At 42.8% G+C, this 21373-nt stretch overlaps 1 protein-coding gene across 1 annotated transcript in view; it reads right to left on the bottom strand.

The window, feature by feature from the left end:
• KCMF1 (potassium channel modulatory factor 1) overlaps nt 1-15348 on the bottom strand; it is a 72854-nt gene extending 57506 nt beyond the window's left edge. The window contains exon 1 of the mRNA XM_067553431.1: nt 14796-15348. Coding sequence (XP_067409532.1) covers nt 14796-14811 — 16 coding nt within the window. The 5' untranslated portion in view covers nt 14812-15348. The remainder of the gene's footprint in view (nt 1-14795) is intronic.
• Nucleotides 15349-21373: the final 6025 nt, after the last annotated feature.

Below are 21373 nucleotides of genomic sequence, written 5' to 3' on the forward strand. Positions count from 1 at the left end.
CATACTTCTGCACATATTTTTCTATCATTTGGTTCCACTCTCTCCTAGATACGCTGTCCAGATACATGCTCCTCTGCATATCTACCCTGACCCCTTCTCTTCTGAGCATTCCTCTCTTACTGATGGCTAATAACATCAGTCCCTCTGATGACTCCAGTACCTGAGGATGGTCCCTAATCCCTATTCTCTCTCCTCTTACATAGCAAGACCCTGAAGTAGAGGCGGCTAAACTGACTTTCATCCTTTTGTCCTTTTTCCTGCAGCTACTTTTACAGGTCTTTGGGCTATTCTTCACAGGGAAAGGCCTAGATACCTCTAGAAGTAGTTGAAATAAGGAAAAGTGCCAACACCATATGATCAACAGCTCTCCATAGACTACCGGCAAATGCTCAACAGATCATCACTGAACTAAGGATCACAGTTTACCTATTCTAAGTAATTATTTTTAATCATCTTTAACTCATTGCTAACATAGCAAGCAAGGCTTGATTAAAATAAATATCTAGCAAAATTGCTATGCTAAAAAATCTTTATGATAAAGCCATCTTCCAGAAATAAAATAAGTCATGGCAAGAGTGGTGCGGATAATTTTCTACTCCAACAAACTAAAGGAAAACAGTGCTACTGAAATAAGGCAATTGGAAAAAAGCAAGCTCACAAATTTATCCTTGCTAGACAATGCAGGATTTACTTATTGCACAAAAACAATGGGTGTTGCCTCTGTACATTCACACTCATCTTCCTCACAGACCTGGAAAATCTAGCGCTCCTGGGTTTGCTTGAAGAAACTGAGGTAGTTGTGATGGTCCACACCTCCCTTTTATAGCCATAGTCCGTAAGTGTTAAGTGACATGAGGGTAAACTCAGATGGCACCCAACAGGTTTGAATTCTTTTAGAAAGATCGGATGGTCCTGTGGCGCCATCCTATACAACTCCTTTGTTGAGGAGAGATTCCACTTTCTCCAAACGCTCTGCCTTGTAAGACAGATCCATGAAGAGGGAAGAAAAAATGGGTTTTGAAGATTTGGTGTGAAATGGAATGTAACCATTGCAAACAATATCCAGCACTCATTGATCTGAAGTAACTGCATACCAGGCACCTTAATGCTGAGAAATGAAACTTCAAAAGGGAAGGGACACAGTAGTAGAAGAGTTCCAGAGGGGTAGCTGTGTTAGTAGTAGAAGAGGTGCAATATAGATTGTTAACTCTGGTACAGGATTCTCAATAATCCCATCAGATCTGAACTCTAGAGGCTGCTGAGCTAAATCTCCAGTGCCCCTGGCTTGGATTATTCCTGCTTTTTGGAGGAATACTGATGACGAGGCTGGATCTGAGGTCTATAGTAGAAGAACCACCTTTCTCATGTGTTTGGTAACTACCTAAAAGCAGGACAGGTGAACTCTCTTGTGTTGTAGTAGACTGTGAAAGTCCCCAGGAGCAAGCAGTGGGTCTGGTGCCTTTCAGTTTCACACATCAGTCTTCAAGATGAAGAGCATGTCCCTCAAAAGGCAAATCCTCTACTTCTGATTGAGCTTCAGATGACAGTCTAGAAGAATGCAGGCATAGTCTTTTACAACATTGCCTATTACTACTGGCCCGGCCCGAGAATCAGAAGTGTCAGATGCCCTTAGGGCATCCTCTGCTACAACGCAATCCTCTGTAAGGTCCTGAGCAGCCTTTTTCTGTTCCTCATGCAAGGCTTCTAGGGTGAGGAAAAAACAGCATCCTACAGGGCATACTGATAGTGTGTCATAATAGTCTGTCTGGTAATTTGCTACCAGCATAACAAGAGACCTGAAATAGTATATTTTGCAGTCTAGAGCTCTCATTCGTCTGTTTTCTCTATCCACTGTGCAGAGCAAGAAACTTTTTCACTCAGATTGTTTGAAAGCTGCAGATACCAAAGAATTGAGAGCAGGGTGCTGGAAAATATACTCACGTGAGTGACCTTATACCAGTGACCAGTCAACTACACACATCATGCAACTTATATCCACAATGGATCTAACTAAAAATTAACAAACTATCAGCTTCTTAAAACAGATGAAGAGGTGGTTACATCCAATAGCAGAAGTGATAGTTTGTGGATGAAATCACCCAGGTATGTAGCATTTGAGTGTTTAACTTAGCATAGGTATTTTCATCTTCCACAGACAATGCACACAATGGCAGTTAACAGGGGACAAATACCATAACTGCATTTCCATACTTTTCAAAAATTGTAAGATGTAACTAAAATAACGTCTTTTATAAAGCTTAAGTGTCCTTAAGTCATCAATACCTATTTACATCTTAAAGTTTATTTTTGATCTTGAATTATACCTTCTAACAATTCCTTAAAACATCTTTCCATATTTCTCTACATACTGAATACTATACCTAATCTAATCAATCCATGGTTACGTTGAAAGGAATAGCACTGGGGGTGTGGGAAACAGCAACGTAACTGCTCACTGGCTTTGTCTATAACATGTGCGGGGGAAGCTGGGAGAGAGGCTTATACATCATAATAAGAACACCTGTGCCCTGTTTACAGTAGATTCCACCACAGCTACCATTGGAGGAACTCTGCTGGTGAATAACAGGCCTCATTTCTGCCAACCTCCAATAAGCCAAAAGTCTGTCTCTGCCGCTCATTAAGGTCTTGCATACACTAGCGATATTTACCACTCTAAAAACCAACTGGTAATCCAACATTCTGGTAAAACATCACATGCATCCAGACACAAGTACTTCAAACAATGTACAGATGTGCCAAATAGTGTTTGGATTAATCTGGCTTTCAGCAGCCTTGTCTACTCTGGGAAAGTTTACTAAAGAGAGTCTCAACAATTCTAATACCAGCTCCGTTGAACTGGAGGTAAAACTGCTGGAAACCCTAGTGTAGACAGGCTCTGGCAGCCAGACCAGTTTTTAACCAGAGTTGTCATTAGAATTGGTTTGCAGATTTCACTAGATGCCTTGTACACACTAGGATTCCCAGCAGTTTTATTCCCATTCAGAGGAACAGGTGTTGGAATCGGTGGGAGGTTTTTTGTTTTTTTTTTTCTTAAGTTTCCCAAGAATAGCCAGCCAATCTGAATACTGTTTCCACCAGAGTCATTTCTTTGCAGCGTAGACAGAAGTTACTGGCATAATACCACAAACAGTTTAAGAATCCTCCCACTATTATCTCACAATACACCTATGGACTTTGAAATCTCCAAGAACTCATTGCTTCTGGAAGCTGTACTGGTAAATGTGGGATAGGAACCCACAGAAGGTCACAACTGAAACTGTTAGAAGACTACTAGTATAGATGTGGAACAAAACTAAAATGGTTCAGGACACTAATCAGGCATACTGAACTTTCTGTGCCTAAACTGTTTCTATCCCACCCATTAAATTTTCTGGTGCAAACACAGTCTAAGATAGTTGGCCAACAGAGGCTCAACCAAGAATGATATTGGCGTTACTCTCATTAGGCTAACAAGGGTGATGCTAAGGAGCCTTGTCTACGCTAGGAAATATATATCTATTGCTGAAAATGGCTTTCAGCCAAAAAATTCCTACAAACTAATTTAAGACTGTTTCAGTGGTAGTGCAGCTTGGACAAGCCTGTTTTCAACACTAACACCATTTTCTCTATGCTATACTAGCCTTAAACCATTTTATAAGCGGGAGGCGAGGCACCTTTTCCTTAGGAACATTTTTGGTGATGTTTCCTAATGTACACCAGACTTAGTTGGTCTTCCAGCACACACTAGGGCTGAGCTATTCAAGGGCCTAAGGGAGTTAAGCACACAACACTAAATGAATTTCAATGGGACTTAGGTAGCTAAAACCCTTAGGCGCCTTTGAAAAGCTCACCCTAGAAAAACTTGTGGGGATGAAAGAGAGTTATAGGGAGCACAGCAAAGGAGAGCAAGGAAAAAAGGGATAGTGGCAAAAGGAATTTGGGGACAACAAAACGCGAGAGAAAAGATCAAACACAAAAATATAAGGAAGAGAAAAGAAACAATTTATTCTACCAAAGACAGCACCTCTTGTCACTCAAGACAAGAAACACTGCCTTCCAAAAAGACAATTCAGGCACCAGGAAATGGTAGAAGTGATGGGGGAGGACCAAATCTGACCTGAGGTAAGGAAAAAAAATGGAATTACAACCCAGATTGAGTGTTGTGCTCTACTTTGTTACTGGTGGGATGCACTCTTTCTGACAAATTTCTATAATTACATGTCCCCTCTATTTGTTATTAGCTTTTCTTTTTTTTTTTTTTAAATGGTGAGTACGGTGATCAAAACTGAATGCAGTCACAAAACACGCCATTTTGAAGCTCCAAGTTATTACAAAAGTTAGATTCCAAATCTAAAATACTAAATAGTGAAGCAGGTTTGCATGAAGTAACAACTGAAACTAGAAAAACCAGCATACATTTGAAACTCCTGACAAATCATGAAGATTTGAAAGCATGGGCTTGTGGTTATAAGACACTGCAGTGGGACTGAAGAGATCTGGGTTCAATTCCCAGCTCTGCCACAGACTCCCTAGTGTGACCTCAGGCAAGTGATAATCTCTCTATGCCTCAATTCCCCATCTATTAAAACAAAAATAAAAGGCTAGGAGAATAATAATGCTTCCTTTCTTCCATCCTTGGTCTGTCTTGTCTGGTTACACTGTACGCTCTTTGGCACAGGGAATGTGTCTTACTACACATATGTAGAGTGATTAATGCAATGGGGCCACCAATGTCTGCTACAACTTCTAGGCACTACCATAATGCAAATAATAAAAATAATAAAAGATTTATCCTGCTGTGTACCAGTGCTCAAGAAGTGGGAGGAAGGTTTAGGGAGAAGAGGAAGAGGTTCTAAGTCTTCTGGAAGTTCTAAACAAAGCATTTTTGATGGAATCAATTAAGACATACCATAAAAACCACCACACTGAGATGAATAAGGCAGTAAAAACTACTACACGGAGACAAATGAGAGTTTATACAATAGGCCTAGCCAAGATACATTCTAGGCACAATTTTAAAAATATACAAACTTAAGAATTTAACTGGAAGAAATATCAACATAAAATCCCCCCATGCACCCAACCCAAACCTTTTCCCCAGAGGAGCTCTACCTACATCCCTCAGAGAAAGCCTGGGAAACTACATAAGCTTTGCAGAATGCGCTGAAAGGCCCAACAAATTTGGGCTCACTTCTTCTTCTTCTTACAGCTTTTCCCGCACTAAGCAGGGTCGCCAAAAGAGTTCATTATGGTCCTTCCCCATCCGATACGATCTTGTGTATCTTCTATCTTAAGTCCAACACTTTCCATGTCTCTCTTCAGCACATCCTTCCAACGGGTCTTTGGCCTTCCTCTCTTCCGTGGTCCAGGGAGCTCCATTTCCAACACTCTTCTCATCACATGGTCCTCGCCTCTTTGCATTACATGTCCATACCATCTCAATCTCTTCTCCTTCAACTTTGATGCTACCTCTATCACTTTCAGAGTCCCTCGAATGCACTCATTCCTTATCTTATCCTTCTTTGTTACACCACAAGTCCATCGCAGCATCCTGGCGGCAGGAAGGGCATCCGGCTGTAAAACTAACTGCCAAATCAATATTGTTTATATTGGGCTCACTACTGAGCAGAAATAAAATTAACACACTCTCTAGATCTCAGCTTCTCATCTATCCAATGAGGACAATAACCAGCACTCACCTTTAAAAAGCAATTTGAGATCTACAGATGTTCTATACAGGTAATATAAAATATTACTGGAGTCAAAGGCACTTTTGTAATAATGCCCTGCCATTTGAATTAGGAGGCTGTCAGTCTGAACATCACAATTAGCTGAAATCAACTGAGGAAGTAACTAGGAACTAGGCCATTTAAAGCTTTATACAGCAGGTCAAACCTTGATTTGCACCTAGAAGTATGAAGTAAATAAGAGTATTGAGCAGACCATCATGTTCTGCATCAACTGAAATTTCAAAGCAGTCTTCCACGCAGTGTCAAATAGAAGACATATTCCTGTTATCAGTTTTGAATCTGCCACGCTTTCATTTCATTGAATATTTCCTTTCTTCTTATGCTAGGCAACAGGAAAAACAGAAGCTCCTGATCTACCATTCATTTTACATATTTTTATGTCCCTTCTTATTTATCTCACTGCTAAGGTAAACAATCCCAATTTTTTCATTGCTCTTCACATAAGAATTTTTCCATGCCCTTAATCAGTCTCGTCACCCTCCTCTAATTCTGCAATAAACTTTCTGTGATGAGGTGATCACACTAAACACAGGATTCCAGAGGAGGCTACTTTGTCAGTTTATATCATGGCATTATTGCAGGGAGAGCTGATAGCTCCACCTACAGTTAAGGTTGCCTGGCCCTTCCTAATGCTTATGACTTTGCCAGCTTTTAATCATCCAGGTTGAAATTTTCCATGCTGGGTATCCACCTCAGGCTACATTTTTTGCAAAAGTTTCACTTAAAATGATTCAGCTATTTCAAGACAAAATTAGGGAAAAATGTTATTTTGCTTATGTTAAAAAAAAAAAACTTTACGAACAATTCACTGAGAATCTCAGTACCTCCATGCTTTGGGTTTGGAGATTGGAATGGCGAGGCAAGGAGACTGGGACAAAAAGGCAGGGGAAGAGAAGAAACAAGAGTGGCACTGAAAGGGAAGGGATGACAGAACAGAAGCAGAAGGGTCTGTGTCGGCTAGAGCACACTCCCCTCCAGAATCTGGCACTGAACTCAAAGATTCCTGAACATCAACACTTCTCTGCTGTCAGCAAATATGTATGAAGCCCATCGGCAAAACACACATCTTATTATCCTCTAGCAACTGGTCCACAGAGAGGATGAAAACCTACTACTACTACCACTGACTCCATTAGCACAAATGGCACAGATCTGTGAGGTGGATCTAAAGGTTCCAACCCTGCCTATGACCCATGCTGGTGTCACTATGACTGCAGACAATGGAATTTGTTTTAGTTTGCATTTTTAAAAATCTAGAAAATTACACACAAAATACATTAAAAAAATAGTAAGATTACAAAGTCAAGCACCAAAAAGCTAGATGTGCCAGAATTAAGGTTGTCCAAGCAATTTTAATTCAGCCTCCTTGAGAATAAATATATTACGATCTAGTCATTAATTACATGGTCACATTCTATTTTTTCCACAAGGCCCCTGCATGTTTCAGTGCACCAAATGGATCTGCTCAAGGGATGAATCCAAGTTATGTAGTGAATGAAGTTGTTGTTTGCCGAACCCTTTCCTCATTATTGTAGAAGTTGGAAGTGTATTGTGAATAAGGTAGAGGACTACAGGAAGAGAAAGGATGTTCTTATGGTAAAAAGCATTTGAATGTTGCCTCAGATAATTCGATTCTATCCCTGCCTCTCCCACAGAATTCCTATGAGATGCTAGGCAAGTCACTTAAAACCAAACTTTTCACAGGTGGCCACTAGCTGTGTATTCCCCATTTTCTAGGTATCCAACTTAAGAGTTCAGAGTGCAGCACTCATAACAGTAACTGAAGTCAGTGGGAGCAGTACTTTAAACATATGAAGTGCTATAAAATGCAACCACTCTGAAAAAATCATGCCCTGGGAGCCTCAAATTGAGCATCCAAAATTTATGGATATTTTTGGCCTTTATCTCTCTGTGCCTCAGACACCATCTGTAAAATGGGGATAATATCACCACCTCATCTCATATGGGTGTTGTGAAAATAAATTCATTAATATCCGTGAAGGACTCAGATACTTTAGTAATGAGTGCCATAGAGAAACCCAATCAGGAAATGAATCTGTATTTAGAGCAGGGTTTGGATGGTGTGCACTAAATAAAGTACGGTTTCACACACTGAACAAGGATAAAATATTAGGTAGCTGCTCATTCAGTGAGCACCATGTACCCAGTACACTCAAAGAAGCAAGGGTCCTGTGGAAAAAGTAGAATGTGATCGTGTAATTAAAGACTATCTGAATTAATTTACACAAAGATGACAAGCTTTCACAGGCAACTCGAAATCTGGTAGTTCCCAACTTCTGAGTGCTGACTTTGCTACCTTAAAATTCTCGTATGTAGTTTGCATGTAATATTTTCCATATTATTCTGCATCCCAGTCATTATGCATCATTTGCTTTTTTGACCACAGCCACACAGCAAACATCTTCACTGAGCTGTCTACAAAGAAACCCAGGCCCCTTTCCTGAGCTGATGCAACTAATTTAGAACCTCGAAGGTGCACAAGTAGCTTAAATTTTCCCTTTCATTGTGCATTACTGTTCATTTATTGACACTGAACTTCATTTGCCACAGTGCTGTGCATTCACTGAGCTTCTTTAGGTCTCTGAAATTCCTGAGGGTCTTCTCCTTTCTTAACTAATCTAAATAATGTTGCCTCATCTGAAAATTTTGCTACCTCACTACTCATTCCCCTTCCTTGGTCATTCATAAGTATATTAAACAACACTGGACTTAGTACGAGACCTTCTGGCATTCCACTGTTAACCTTTTACCAGCATGAAAATTGACCATTTAATCCCATTCTTTGTTTTCTGTCTCCTCGCCAGCTTTTGATCCATGACAATACTTTGGTTCTCATTCCAGATCTGACAGAAAGAGTCTTCTTACAACTCTCTGTTATTTTAAGTCCCTTTCTGCAGATTCAGGAAGACCGCAGTGCATTGGTTCACATTCAGAAGTTTTCTGTGCCACCAAAAGGGCCAGAAACATAGATTAAAAAAAAAAAAAAAAAAAGCTTAAATACTGTGAAACATAAAATTAATGGGTAAGTGCCCACCTGCCAACGAAAATATTATTGGCAAGTGCATTTGTCAAACATTGTATATTTCCAAGGCTGATTGAGTTTTCCACTGATTCAGTTTTTTTTAAATACAGAGAATTATTCTGTTTCCCATACTTCTAATTAGTTTTGCAGTTGTTTAGGTTTAGCACTACATTCCCTTTTCCCTAACCATAATTCTCACTACCTGAACTACAATGCTGACTCATTTTCAGATACTACACTTAACTTTGATTATAGGCCTAAACATGTTCTCAGAGTAACATTAGCCCACCCATATCAAGTATTTTGAGATAATCAGATCAAAGCGCTATATAAGAGTTAAGTGTTACTATTAAATTGGAAAAGTCACTATGCTAATACAGTGGCCATATAACTACTAGCCTCTTCTCTTAAATTTTCCTACAAAAGGTTTTTAAGAAATTTGCAGGCGAGGCTAATTTTGGGAAGATGTATTTCTGGAATAACAATCTTAAAGTTGAGGAAGATGTAAGTGATGAATTGAAAATGTGCACCACAAAAGTACTAATTTTAAAACTGGTTTCATGCATAGATGCCTCTGTTGGTAAATTGATTCTTCAACACACTAGCTTTGCCTTATTCATATAAATGCTATAGATTCCTTATCTGGGTCTCAGAGGTTTGCATATAAAGGTACACTAATTCTTTGTTTAGTGACATTTTTGTAATTGATGGGACATGAAATCTTAATAAAGAGTAGAGAATGACTGCCTTTAATGTGCTATTTGTTTAGTCAGGAACTTGTAGTGTCTTTCTATGGACTACGTATGGCACAGCCACTGTACAAATAAAGGGAAACATTCCACTTCTTGTTGTCACCAACAGAATTAAAGTTTGTTAGAGATCAAATCTATTTATGCTTTTATATCATGCTGACCAACCTGAGCACCTAATTGTCTCAGTTTCTGGTTGTCCCAGACCACTGTAGGGGAACAATTAAGGTTATTCTCGTGACTTACCTATGCCTTAAGAGACTTTCAAATGTATGTTTAACCTTAACAATACATTTCTTCAATTTCTAACAGTGTGATTTTAAAAAAATAGCCACAGGTTTTTTTTAAATGCATGTTTACCTTTAAGTTACTGATATGTACTTAACCATAACAAAGTTGGCTTATCTGGGATTTATGTATTTACATGGTTTATGAATGCACCGGGAACCATGGAGCAGATGTCCCACAGAGTCCCCAAGCTCTACTGGATCCAGGGAGAATGAACTTCACAGGTTACAGTGTAGAAGCTATCAGAACTCTACCGGTCCCTGGGTCCACACCTTCTCTGCCAGCTCCCCACTTCTTTTCTTCTCTCTTATGCTCCATAGCTTCATTTCTGTTCCTGCTTGCAGCTTTGACTCCGTCAGACCTCCTGAAGTCCAAAGGACTAACTGGGAAGCTTTGTTGGTCAGCAAGAACCATTGACCCTATGTTGACACTACTAAAGCTTACAGCTGTTCTTTCAAACTTGAGGCGGATGACTTGAGAAGGCCAGGTGGTTAGCTAGGAGTGTTTCAGGATCCATCAACACCAGGAAAAACACGTGGCATTTTGAAGCTCTGCTGGCACTCTGAGACAGGGATAGGAAAAAGTTATGTGATGCTTAGCAGCTGCAGAGGGTTATAAGAATTGCTGGGTAAGGGAAGTTGGAATCCAGTGCTTGTGTTGGGATCTACTGATGATCATGACTATCATCTCCCTACTATTCACCTGAATACATGATATAACAATATAAATCCTAGAACACACTAGTTTTACATAAATAGTGTGCAACTTTTCTAATAGAGCTCATGGAAGTCATGATTCTCCAACTTTCTTTCAAGTGTCATTATTTTCCTGCCTCCCTCCGTCCCCGTTGTGATCAAAGGTCTATAGCCATGGAGGAAAATGCTATCCTACGTACCCATCCACAGATATAAAAAATTTGCCAGCCCCTTCCTGGGGGGATGTGTCTGTAGATGTTGACGTCTACCATCCTGCATGGGAGGATGTGAAGATTCTCCTTCCACCTGCTATGCCCCATGCAAGCCACTGAAAATCACATCTCCACATACCCCTGAATGAGGAGAGCTAGAGTCTCTCCATTGGAGAGCTACAGCAGAATTTGCACTCTGCTCCTCCTCAGGAGACCTGAGTGAAACAAGGATGACAGTATGATCCAAGAGCAAGGAAACAGGAGATAGCTATTTCTCTTATACAAAATGCAGAATGGAGTCAAGGATGGGTAAAAAATTAGCAGGGTCAGGTTCTTTGGGAAGGGAGGTGTAACAGTGACAATTTCTCCTAGTAGCACTGCTGGCAGTCACTGAAGCCAAGAACCAATATCTCAGGACAGAGTTACAGTAATGAAAATTTCACTGGTCTCCATTTGGTGGAGTCTGGAAGAAGAGACACAAGGTAAGAGAGTTTGATGCTTTTTCCACCAGGTACCAGATAAGAGCATAACTGGGAGGCAGGCTGTAATTTTTCCCATTTCTTTAACAATTAGTTTACATTCCATAGACTATAACAAGGAAGAGGGCCACAGACATTAGTTGAAAGTAAGCTTAGATCACCAGTCATTTCATGTCCTTTTTAAAACCCAGTGGACCATTCAGACATTCTACGTTCTACAGCATCTAGTTCCCAAACAGGCCCTTCCCCACTTCAGAATTAGTCCAGTGTTCAAGATTTCACCAAGATCTCTCAAATAAATCTCATTTAAAATTGCTAGTACAAAACAATATTGAAGAGAAAACAGCAAATATATAATTTTCTAAACATGATTAAAGCCTGGGTTGTTGTTTTTTCCTGAGTCTTGTAACGCAAAGCAGCTTCTCTCAATCAACTCAAATTTGGACCAGAAATTGTTTGCTGACCACAGACCACACATGCAAGATCTAAAGTGGGAATGACATTTTTTGAGGATTTTGGACAGGATGGTAGTGTCACATCAGGCTCATAATGGAAAGCAAGTTCTCTAAACTAGAGAATGGCTCTCTAATACAGTAAAAAGAAATCCACTATTTTTAATCCTACAATTAATTTCAGATTTAAACTATCAATATAATAAAACAATTTGAATATACTGCATGAAGTGCTGGATAAAGAGACAACCAACAGAAAGACTAAAAGATTAACTAGGTTCCTATAAAATGAATCATACCAAGTTGTAGCAGCAGTATTTTCTATTTTGTTTTTACTTTGAGAGGAATACATCCACAATATGAAGTTACCAAACCTCACATCATCCTGCAACCTAATAGGAAAAAGTGTTGGTTTCCATTTTCAAAAGTAACCAAGTATAACTTGAAAGAAGAAACATTGGTTTGTCAGATTTTAAGAAAAATCACAAATATTAACCTTGTTTAGTTAAAATAATTCTCCCTACTCATCACCAAAATCCCACTTTGGAAATAACATGTTATTCCATACTAGTAACCTGAAACCTCATGTAATTTTAGGAAATTCACAATATATACCACAGGAGACATGTTTATAAAAATTCTGTTTATAAGATTCCTGTCCCCCAGTAAAATACTAACTTCAAGGGTGAAATACCCTTTTATCAAATATTAAAATCTGACAAATGTTGTAAATGTTTGTAAGACCTAATGTGCATCAAATGAAATTCAAAAGCAGTTGACATACCACCTTTGCAATTTTCATCAGCGCAGTTATGAGTTCTTATCCTGACACTATATTTTAAAGCCACATACCACCATGTGGTCTATGCACTACAGTTTGAGAACCACCAATTTACAGAATACATCTTCCAACAAAAACAATTCAGAAAGCAACTCTGAGATTAACCCCCATTTTGCTGTGTGCTTAACTACTTCTATATAAAGCCATCCATACCCAGAGAAAGATAGAAAGAATATATTCTATCAACTGAGGAGACTGAGCTAGGATTTGGTGTGACAGACTAAAAGCTCAACAACAATCATAGAATTGCAGAAGTGTAGGACTGGAAAGAACCTCTAAAAGTCATCTAGTCCTGCCTGTACCAAAGGCAGGACTGTGTAATAACTAAACCATTCCTGACAGGTGTTTGTCTAACTTGTTCATAAAAACTTCCAATGACACAACCTCCCTAGGCAATTTTTTCTAGTACTCAACAGTCCCTCCTCTTACTCCAAACAAAAAAAATCTCAATACTACAGTAAAACTGTACTCCGCTAAATTAGCAAATCATAGGGCCCAGTGAGGAATATGGACACCAATCTCCATCACACGTACTGCAGTCCTGCATCTAAGTTACATATCCTCGGACAGGAAGCCTGTAACATTACTTCCCAAATTCTGAACTTTCCCACTGTATTGTCAATCAAACAGTCTATCAAGACCAGATGTAGACACCTCTATTCCAGTATCTCTTCAGAGGCCAGCCTAATGTAAAAAGATTATTTCTATATCACTGGGAAGACAAAGATCATCCCTCTTTAAGCAAAAGGAGATAGGAGATAACTTTTTACCATGTTAGGTGCTGAGGATATCCCCTCAAGAAACAATAACCTGGATGAAATCTCCTATTACCAGGAGCTTCTTCAAGATCTGATGTTAACCCAACTATCCAAAAGTGAGAAAAACTCTCCCTACAGACATCCATGCTATTACATTTTCCTTTTCTTTCCACATACATTCCCTGCTTTGCCTTCTGTGTTCTTCTCTCCTTCCTTCTCATTGCTGCTTTTGATTAATCCTTAACTAGCCACTTACCTCACTAATAGCAATAAAGAAGACAAAGGGACAAGAGTATGTATCTAAAACATCATCTTCTCTACTTATGTACATAACAAATCACTGTTCACATTTTGAAAGGGTTAAGAAAAGTTAACACATCTACATTCATTTCCTTCTCAACATTGAAGATTAGAATATTAAAAGTTCACAACCTGCCAAAATTACCAAAATATCAGCTAGTCCCAAAGCAAGACCCCAAACAATACTCCCAATGCAGAACAATACATGAAGACCTCTCTGCGCACCAAACCTATGCACGAACCTGTCCTTCACCTGCTGTGCAATATCTTCCACCCCGCACGTTCACAGGAAAACACTTTCTAAACATCTCTCTCCAGCACACACCTGCATCCTCCTCACAGAAGCATGCCACCCTTCTGCCAACAGGCAGTCCCTGCCCTCACACATTGCTCCCCTCCCCTGTGCCACATGCAGTACATTCCTAGACCCTTCCCACTGTGACATGTGGGCATGAACACATCTGTCTCACCACCACCACCACCACCACACACAGGAACTCTGCACCCCATGCCACACGTGATTCTCCTTCCCCCACCACCCCCAGGCCATAGACACACAGCTCTGCCATTCCTCTTACATCCCAACACACCTTGCACACCTATTCACCACCCCCATACACACCCAGCCTTCCTGCAGCCTGCAAGGCCCATCCGCACCCACCCACACCCTTCAGTTACACCCCGCACGACATGCACTCTGCTGCCCGTCCCCAGGCGTCCCGCACCCACGTCCTCTGTGCTTCCTTCACCCTGCCCAGTGTCGTCCCCCCCCCGGCCCGCCGACAGCCCTGCCCCGTCCCCGCCCTGCTCCCCCCGGCGGCGGCCATGTCCCCGGCACACCGAGGAAGGGGGCCGGCATCATCAAACCCCCGCCAGGGAGTTTTCGCCCCACCAGGCCCCAGGCGCTCCGCTCAGCGGGGGTAACCCGCCCCAGGCCCGTTACTGGCGGCTGGGCCGGGCTAGGCCGCGCCAGGCCCCTCCGCCTGCCCCGTGCTGGGCCAGGAGCCGCCGGCAGCAGCCGCTCGGGTCCCGCCGCGGGGCCGGGGCCTGCCCGTAACGGACACGGCTCCCCCATGACACTGCAAAGCTGCCCAGCCGCCGCCCTACCCCCGGCCGGCCGCCCCGGGGCCTCCGCCGCCCCGGACCCCGCTCTGGGCTGCGCCGCCATGACGATCCCCGGGCCGGCGGGGGCCCTCCGCGGCAGGCCCTGGCCCGGCCCGGCCCTCACCTTCATGTCGGGACATCCTAGTTCCGAGGCGGCGGCCCAGGCCCGTCCCGGGCTCCCCTGGCTGCTCGGCGCCGCTCGGCCTGGGCCCCGCGCGCTACGTCCGGAGCGGGCAGCAGGCTGCGGGCGCGGGGGGTCGGTTGCGGCGGCCCCGGCCTCTCCAGGGGGCGGATCCAGCAGCTTCCCGGGCGCCGTGACACGGTGACTCTCGGGCCCCGCCGGCTCCTAGCGCCGCCCCCCGCCTCCTTCCTGCCTTCCTTCCCCTTCCCTTCCCCTGCTCCCGCAGCCCCGCTTCCGCTGCGCCGCGGCCGCCGCTAGTCTTCCCGGCCCGGGGCTGGGTCTGGGCGCCTCCCGCCGCCGGACACAGCTCCGCCGCGCCGCCGCCTCCCCCCTCCCAGCCCCGTCCCTCCCTAGCCCGGCAGCCGCCGCTCCTGCACGCAGGGAGGAAGAGGAAATAGACGGTCACGGTAGCCGGGGGACAGCAGGCCGGCACCGCCCCGCCCCGCCGAGGGGGGGGCACAGCCCGAGCTCCGCCGCCCGGCGCTTCCGCCTCCTCTTCTCCGCCCCGACTCCCAGGGCGGCGGCGGGAGCCCCGGGCCCATTCCTCCCCCGCCCGCCCGCAGCTCCTGCAAACCCCGCGGCTCCCAGCCGGCCACGTTCATTCAGCTTTGCTGCTGCTGCTGCTGCAGAGAGCGCGACGGGACTGGGCCGCGCCCGGCCGCCCTGCCCGGCCCGGCCCGGCCCGGCCCGGCCGCCAGTGCCCTGGTGCAGTGCGGGGGGCACGGAGCGGCTGGAGAAGGTCCCCGCCGGAACATACCTTCCCCCGGGAGCACGCTGCATGACCCCAGGCGGTCAGGGCTGGAGGGTGGCGGGGAAGAGTTGGTAGCCTTAACGCACAGTGGGATAGGACAGCAGCCCCGCCGGCCCGTGGGGCAGAGGAGTGAGCGGGGTGGGGGCCGGGGCCGGGGCCGGGGCCGGGCGGCGTGTCTCGTACTTTCCATCGTTGTTCTTGTCCCAGCCATGGGCTAGCACCAGCAGCGTTGTTAAGCCTGGACAAGCTGCCTGATACCGCTGCAGTTAGTCCGGACGTGCAGGCAGAGGGGAGAACACAGACGCCCTGACCGAGCCACATGGCTCCCGCCCCTCCTGACACTGTCCCCGCGTTACATCCCCGGCCAGCTAGGAGCTACTTGCCTGATGCAGTGCTAAGGAATGGGATGCACGAGTTAACCTTCAAAGAGCCGGAAAGTGGAAAAGTTAAGGCTCGTGTTATCATCTTGCTACTATTTTTGTTTTTCGCAGCTGTGTGGCTCAATATTTCTGTTTGTTAAACGTATATCGTAAAATACACAGGATGTTGCTGCAGCCACCTTAACTGGCATTTCCTGATTTTTTTTAACAAAAGGTACTGGTGCTTAGCAGCTTTAATGTTACATTAACATCGCTTTTGCCTTTAATTTCTTTACATTTTTAAGAAAAAAGGGAAATGCCCATGATTAATATTAGCATGTCAATAATCCAAATTAGGCAGTGACGATGATAAAGGTGACCTTTAGTTAAGGGGAGGGAGAATTCACAACTTTACTCTGATTTCGACTTTGACACCGTTTTTTGCAAGGCTGAGTTAACAGGACAGCAACACATCTCTTGACATAGAGATGGTTTCCATCTTGGAAACTGGAAAAAAGTTTTGTTTTTTTAAATCAAAACAGAATTTGCAGAATGCTAGAAAAGCTAAAAATAAACTCCAGAATTATGAGAGCCACAATTTTTTCACATCTGTGACTTCCTTCTTTCCCTGAAGGTAAGGTATTATTTTTTGGATAATTGTATATTTCATAGAAAACACACAAAACAATCCACCTCAATCAAGCAACAGTCTTATAATAGCTTTGTCTTTGTGTCTACTGCTGCCTGTGCCTATCTTGGGCAGTGAAATATGCAATGATGTCACAAAGAATTAATCTTAGCAAAAACCTTTAAAAAAAAAAAAAACCCTTAGCAAATACTACTGAGCATGCTCAGAACTGATTTTTTAAAATCAGTTATTAATTTTAATCATTCCAACCAATTTTTAATCCCGCTTGGTCAAGGACACAAGGCCAGCCATAGTGGGGGGATTTGCTAGATCTGTGAAATATTTTCCTCACAACATCTTTCTGTCAGCCAAAAACAAAAACATTTTAAATTGTTTCTTGTCCACCATGGTCATGTACCACTATGTATTAATTAGAACATCTCCATTTTTATAAAGAAATAAAAAATATATTGTCAACCCCAAACATTAAAAAGTCATGAGTCAGATCCTTGGAATAATGAAATTGACTTGAAAATAATGAAATTTATAATAATAATAATAATTAATAATAAATCACTTTGTCTTCAGAAGGAGGAACCTACACTTAAATCTGTGTGATCATTTCATGTTCAAGCTTTGAAATAAAATTCAACTTTGAAAAATACGAACAGAAATGCAAGCCTCTCCAATTACTATCTAAGCACTATCCTATGTCTCTCTGTTCTGGTCCTTCTCTGAATATCTCCCACCCCATTCACATTCTCCCTCTATGCTTCCCCCCGCTATGCCTATGGTCATCTGCCCCCAAATGCTCCCTCAAAGTCTCCTTTGCTCTTGTCCCTCTGCACTTTGGGTAAGTCTCCCTCCTGTGCCCCATATTGTCTGGCACCCCAGTCAACCTCTCACATTTTGGTTCCTCTGGTTACGTCCTGCCCTAATACCCCCACAACTCCCCTCAGTTTCTCACTCCTATGCTACATATCATGCAGGAATTCCCATCAATCTGCCCTGCTCCCTACATTTTTCTGTATCCCCTTTCTTCCTCTTTCCCCCTATTCTTTTTCCTGCATTCCCTCCCGCTCTCTTCTGTAGTCTGCAACATACTGCAGGGTAGCTTAGCTTCAGTCTCCCTGAAAATAATGGGGAGGGGGTGTGTGAGGAGGATGGTGGCCATCTTTATTGGGGCAGCCTCACTGTCACATGCAAAAGCTGAAGGGAAATGGTGACCATTTTGATTGAGGGCAGCCTGGGGCTTCTGTGCTGTTCAAAATGTTGGGAGATGATGGTTGTGAAGGGCAAAAATTTGTGAAGAGCTGCAGAAAATTGTGGGAGCTTTAAAAACCCCACACACATACATCAGAGATAAGACTAATGAGGAATTAGAAGTAATGCAATGGATAAGACAGAGTCTGTCTGGGCAAAAATCACATAGGGGAAGAAAGCTTCCTCTGGGATAGTGCTTGGGGTGTGCTACAGACTACCGGGATCTGACTTGGATATGGATAGAGATCTCCTTAATGTTTTTAATTAAGTAAATACTGCTGGAAACTGTGTGATCATGGGACACTTTAATTTCCCAGATACAGACTGGAAAACTAGTGCTAGTAATAATAATAGGGCCAGATTTTCCTGGATGTGATAACTGACAGATTCCTTCACCAGGTGGTTGTTGAACCAAGAAGAGTGGATGCCATTTTAGATTTGGTATTGGTGAGTAGTGAGGACCTCGTAGAAGAACTGATTGTGAGGGACAACCTTGGGTCCAGCGACCATGAGCTAATTCAGTTCAAACTAAATGGAAGGATAAACAAAAATGGATCTGTGACTAGGGTCTTTGATTTCAAAAGGGCTAACTTTAAAAAATGAAGGGAATTAGTTGGGGAAGTGGACTGAAGAACTCGTGGATCTAAAGGTGGAGGAGGCTTGGAATTACTTCAAGTCAAAGTTGCGGGAACTCTGAAACCTGCATCCCAAAGAAGGGGAAATAATTCATAGGCAAGAGCTGTAGACCAAGCTGGATGAGTAAGCATCTCAGACAGGTGATTAAGAGAAAGCAGAAAGCTTACAAGGAATGGAAGATGGGAGGGATCAGCAAGGAAAGCTACCTCGTGGAGGTCAGAACATGTAGAGATAAAGTGAGAAATGCCAAAAGCCAAGTAGAGTTGGACATCACAAAAGGAATTAAAACCAATAGTAAAAGGTTCTATAGCCATATAAATAGGGGAAAAAACAAGAAAAAGTCGGACTGCTAAGCACTGAGGATGGGGAGGAAGTTAAGGATAATCTAGGCATGGCCCAATATCTAAATAAATACTTTGCCTCAGTTTTTAATGAGGCTAATGAAGACCTTAGAGATAGTGGCAGGGGAGATAATGGGATTGAGGATATGGAGGTAGAAATTACCACATCCGAGGTAGAAGTCAAACTCGAACTGCTTAATGGGACTAAATCAGGGGGCCAGGATAATCTCTATCCAAGGATATTAAAGAACTGGCACGTGAAATTGTAAACCCATTAGCAAGGATTTTTAATGAATCTGTAAACTCAGGGGTTGTACCGTATGACAGGAGAATTGCTAACATAATTTCTATTTTTAAGAAAGGCAAAAAAAGTGATCTGGGTAATTACAGCCCTGTTAGTTTGACCTCAGTAGTATGCAAGGTGTTGGAAAAAATTTTGAAAGAGAAAGTAGTTAAGGACATCAATGTTAACGATAATTGGGACAAAATACAACATGGCTTTACAAAAGGCAGATCATGCCAGACCAACCTGATCCCCTTTTTTGAGAAGATAACAGATTCTTTTAGACAAAGGGAATGCACCAGAGGGGTAGCCATGTTAGTCTGTATACAGCAAAAAGAACAAGAGTCCTGTAGCACCTTAAAGACTTAACAAATTTCTGCGGGTATAAGCTTTCATGGGCTGCAACCCACTTCATCAGATGCATGATGAATGCCATGGACCTAATTTAACTAGATTTCGGTAATGTATTTGATATGGCTCCCCATGGGGAATTATTAGTTAAATTGGAAAAGATGGGGTTTAATATGAAAATTGGAAGGTGGATAAGGAACTGGTTAAAGGGGAGACTACAACGGGTCATACTGAAAGGTGAACTGTCAGGCTGGAGGGAGGTTACTAGAGGAGTTCCTCAAGGATCGGTCTTGGGACCAATCCTATTTAGCCTTTTTATTACTGGCCTTGGTGCAAAAAGTGGGAATGTGCTAATATTAAATTTGTGGATGACACAAAGTTGGGAGGTATTGCTAATACAGAGAAAAACCAGGATATCATACAACAAGATCTGATGACCTTGTAAACTGGAGTAATAGAAATAGGATGGAATTTAATAGTGGAAAGTGCAAGGTCATGCACCTAGGGACTAATAACAAGAACTTTTGCTATAAGCTGGGGATGCATCAGTTGGAAGTGACACAGGAAGAGAAGGACCTGGGCGTATTGATTGATTACAGGATGACTATGAGCCGCCAATGTGAGGTAGCCGTGAAAAAAACTAATGTGGTCCTAGGATGCATCAGGCAAGGTATTTCCAGTAGAGATAAAGAGGTGTTAGTACCATTATACAAGGCATTGGTCAGACCTCATCTGGAATACTGTGTGCAGTTCTGGTCTCCCATGTTTAAGAAAATTTTTTAAACTGGAACAGGTGCAGAGAAGGGCTACTAGGAGGATCCAAGGAATGGAAAACCTGCCTTATGAGAGGAGACTCAAAGAGCTTGGCTTGTTTAGCCTAACCAAAAGAAGGCTGAGGGGAGATCTGATTGCTTTGTATAAATACATCAAAGGGATACATACCAGGGAGGGAGAGGAGCTATTAAGTTCAGCATGAATGTGGACACAAGAACAAATGGATATAAAGTGGCCATCAAGAAGTTTAGACTTGAAATTAGACGAAGGTTTCTAACCATCAGAGGAGTGAAGTTTTGGAACAGCTTTCTAAGGGGATCAGTCCGGGCAAGAAACCTAGCTGGCTTCAAGAATGAGCTTGATAAATTTATGGAGAGGATGGTGTGATGAGACAGCCTAATTTGGCAATTGACTGATCTTTGACTACTAGTGGTAAATTGCTCAATGGCCTGTGATTGGATGGGTTCTGAGTTACTACAGAGAATTTTTTCTGGGTGTCTTGCTGGTGAGTCTTGTGCACATGCTCAGGGTTTAGCTGATCGCCATATTTGGGGTCGGGAAGGAATTTTCCCCCAGGGCAGATTGGCATAGGCCTTGGGGGTTTTTCACCTTCCTCTGTAGCATTGGACATAAGGAAGGTGCCACCCCATCCACCATTCAGTTCCCTCTCACCACCTGCCTCAGAACTCAGGGCTTGTCTATGCATAAAACACTACAGCGATACCTAGTGCTGTCTTCACAGGGATTTAGGTCTGTTTAACTACTCTACTCAGGGTGTGGATTTTTCACACCCCTAACTGACGCATTTAAACCAAATTAATTTTCTAATGTAAACTAGGCCTCAGTGATGTCCACCCCACTCCCTGTAGATTTACTTCTGAATTTAAAACCCTCTAATCCCAGCAGTTTGGTTTAGTATCGCTAGACACTGTTAAAACATTTTTCTGTTCTCATGGCATTTTAGGCAGGGTAGCTAAATATTATTTTTAACAGTTTTGTTTTCATTTATATTACAATATTTTGTTTTTAAATTGATTTTTTATCTGCATGTTGCTAGTTCATTAGTTTCTTCCCATCTTAAATTGCTAAAGGGGGCGTTTTGTACTTGTTTCTTTAGTTTCCTAATTGTATTAAC

This window comes from Emydura macquarii, unplaced genomic scaffold, assembly GCF_026122565.2.
Source record: "Emydura macquarii macquarii isolate MOO-44397 ecotype Brisbane River unplaced genomic scaffold, CSIRO-AGI_Emac_v2 contig_1451, whole genome shotgun sequence".
In the NCBI taxonomy this organism is placed as follows: Eukaryota; Metazoa; Chordata; order Testudines; family Chelidae; genus Emydura; species Emydura macquarii.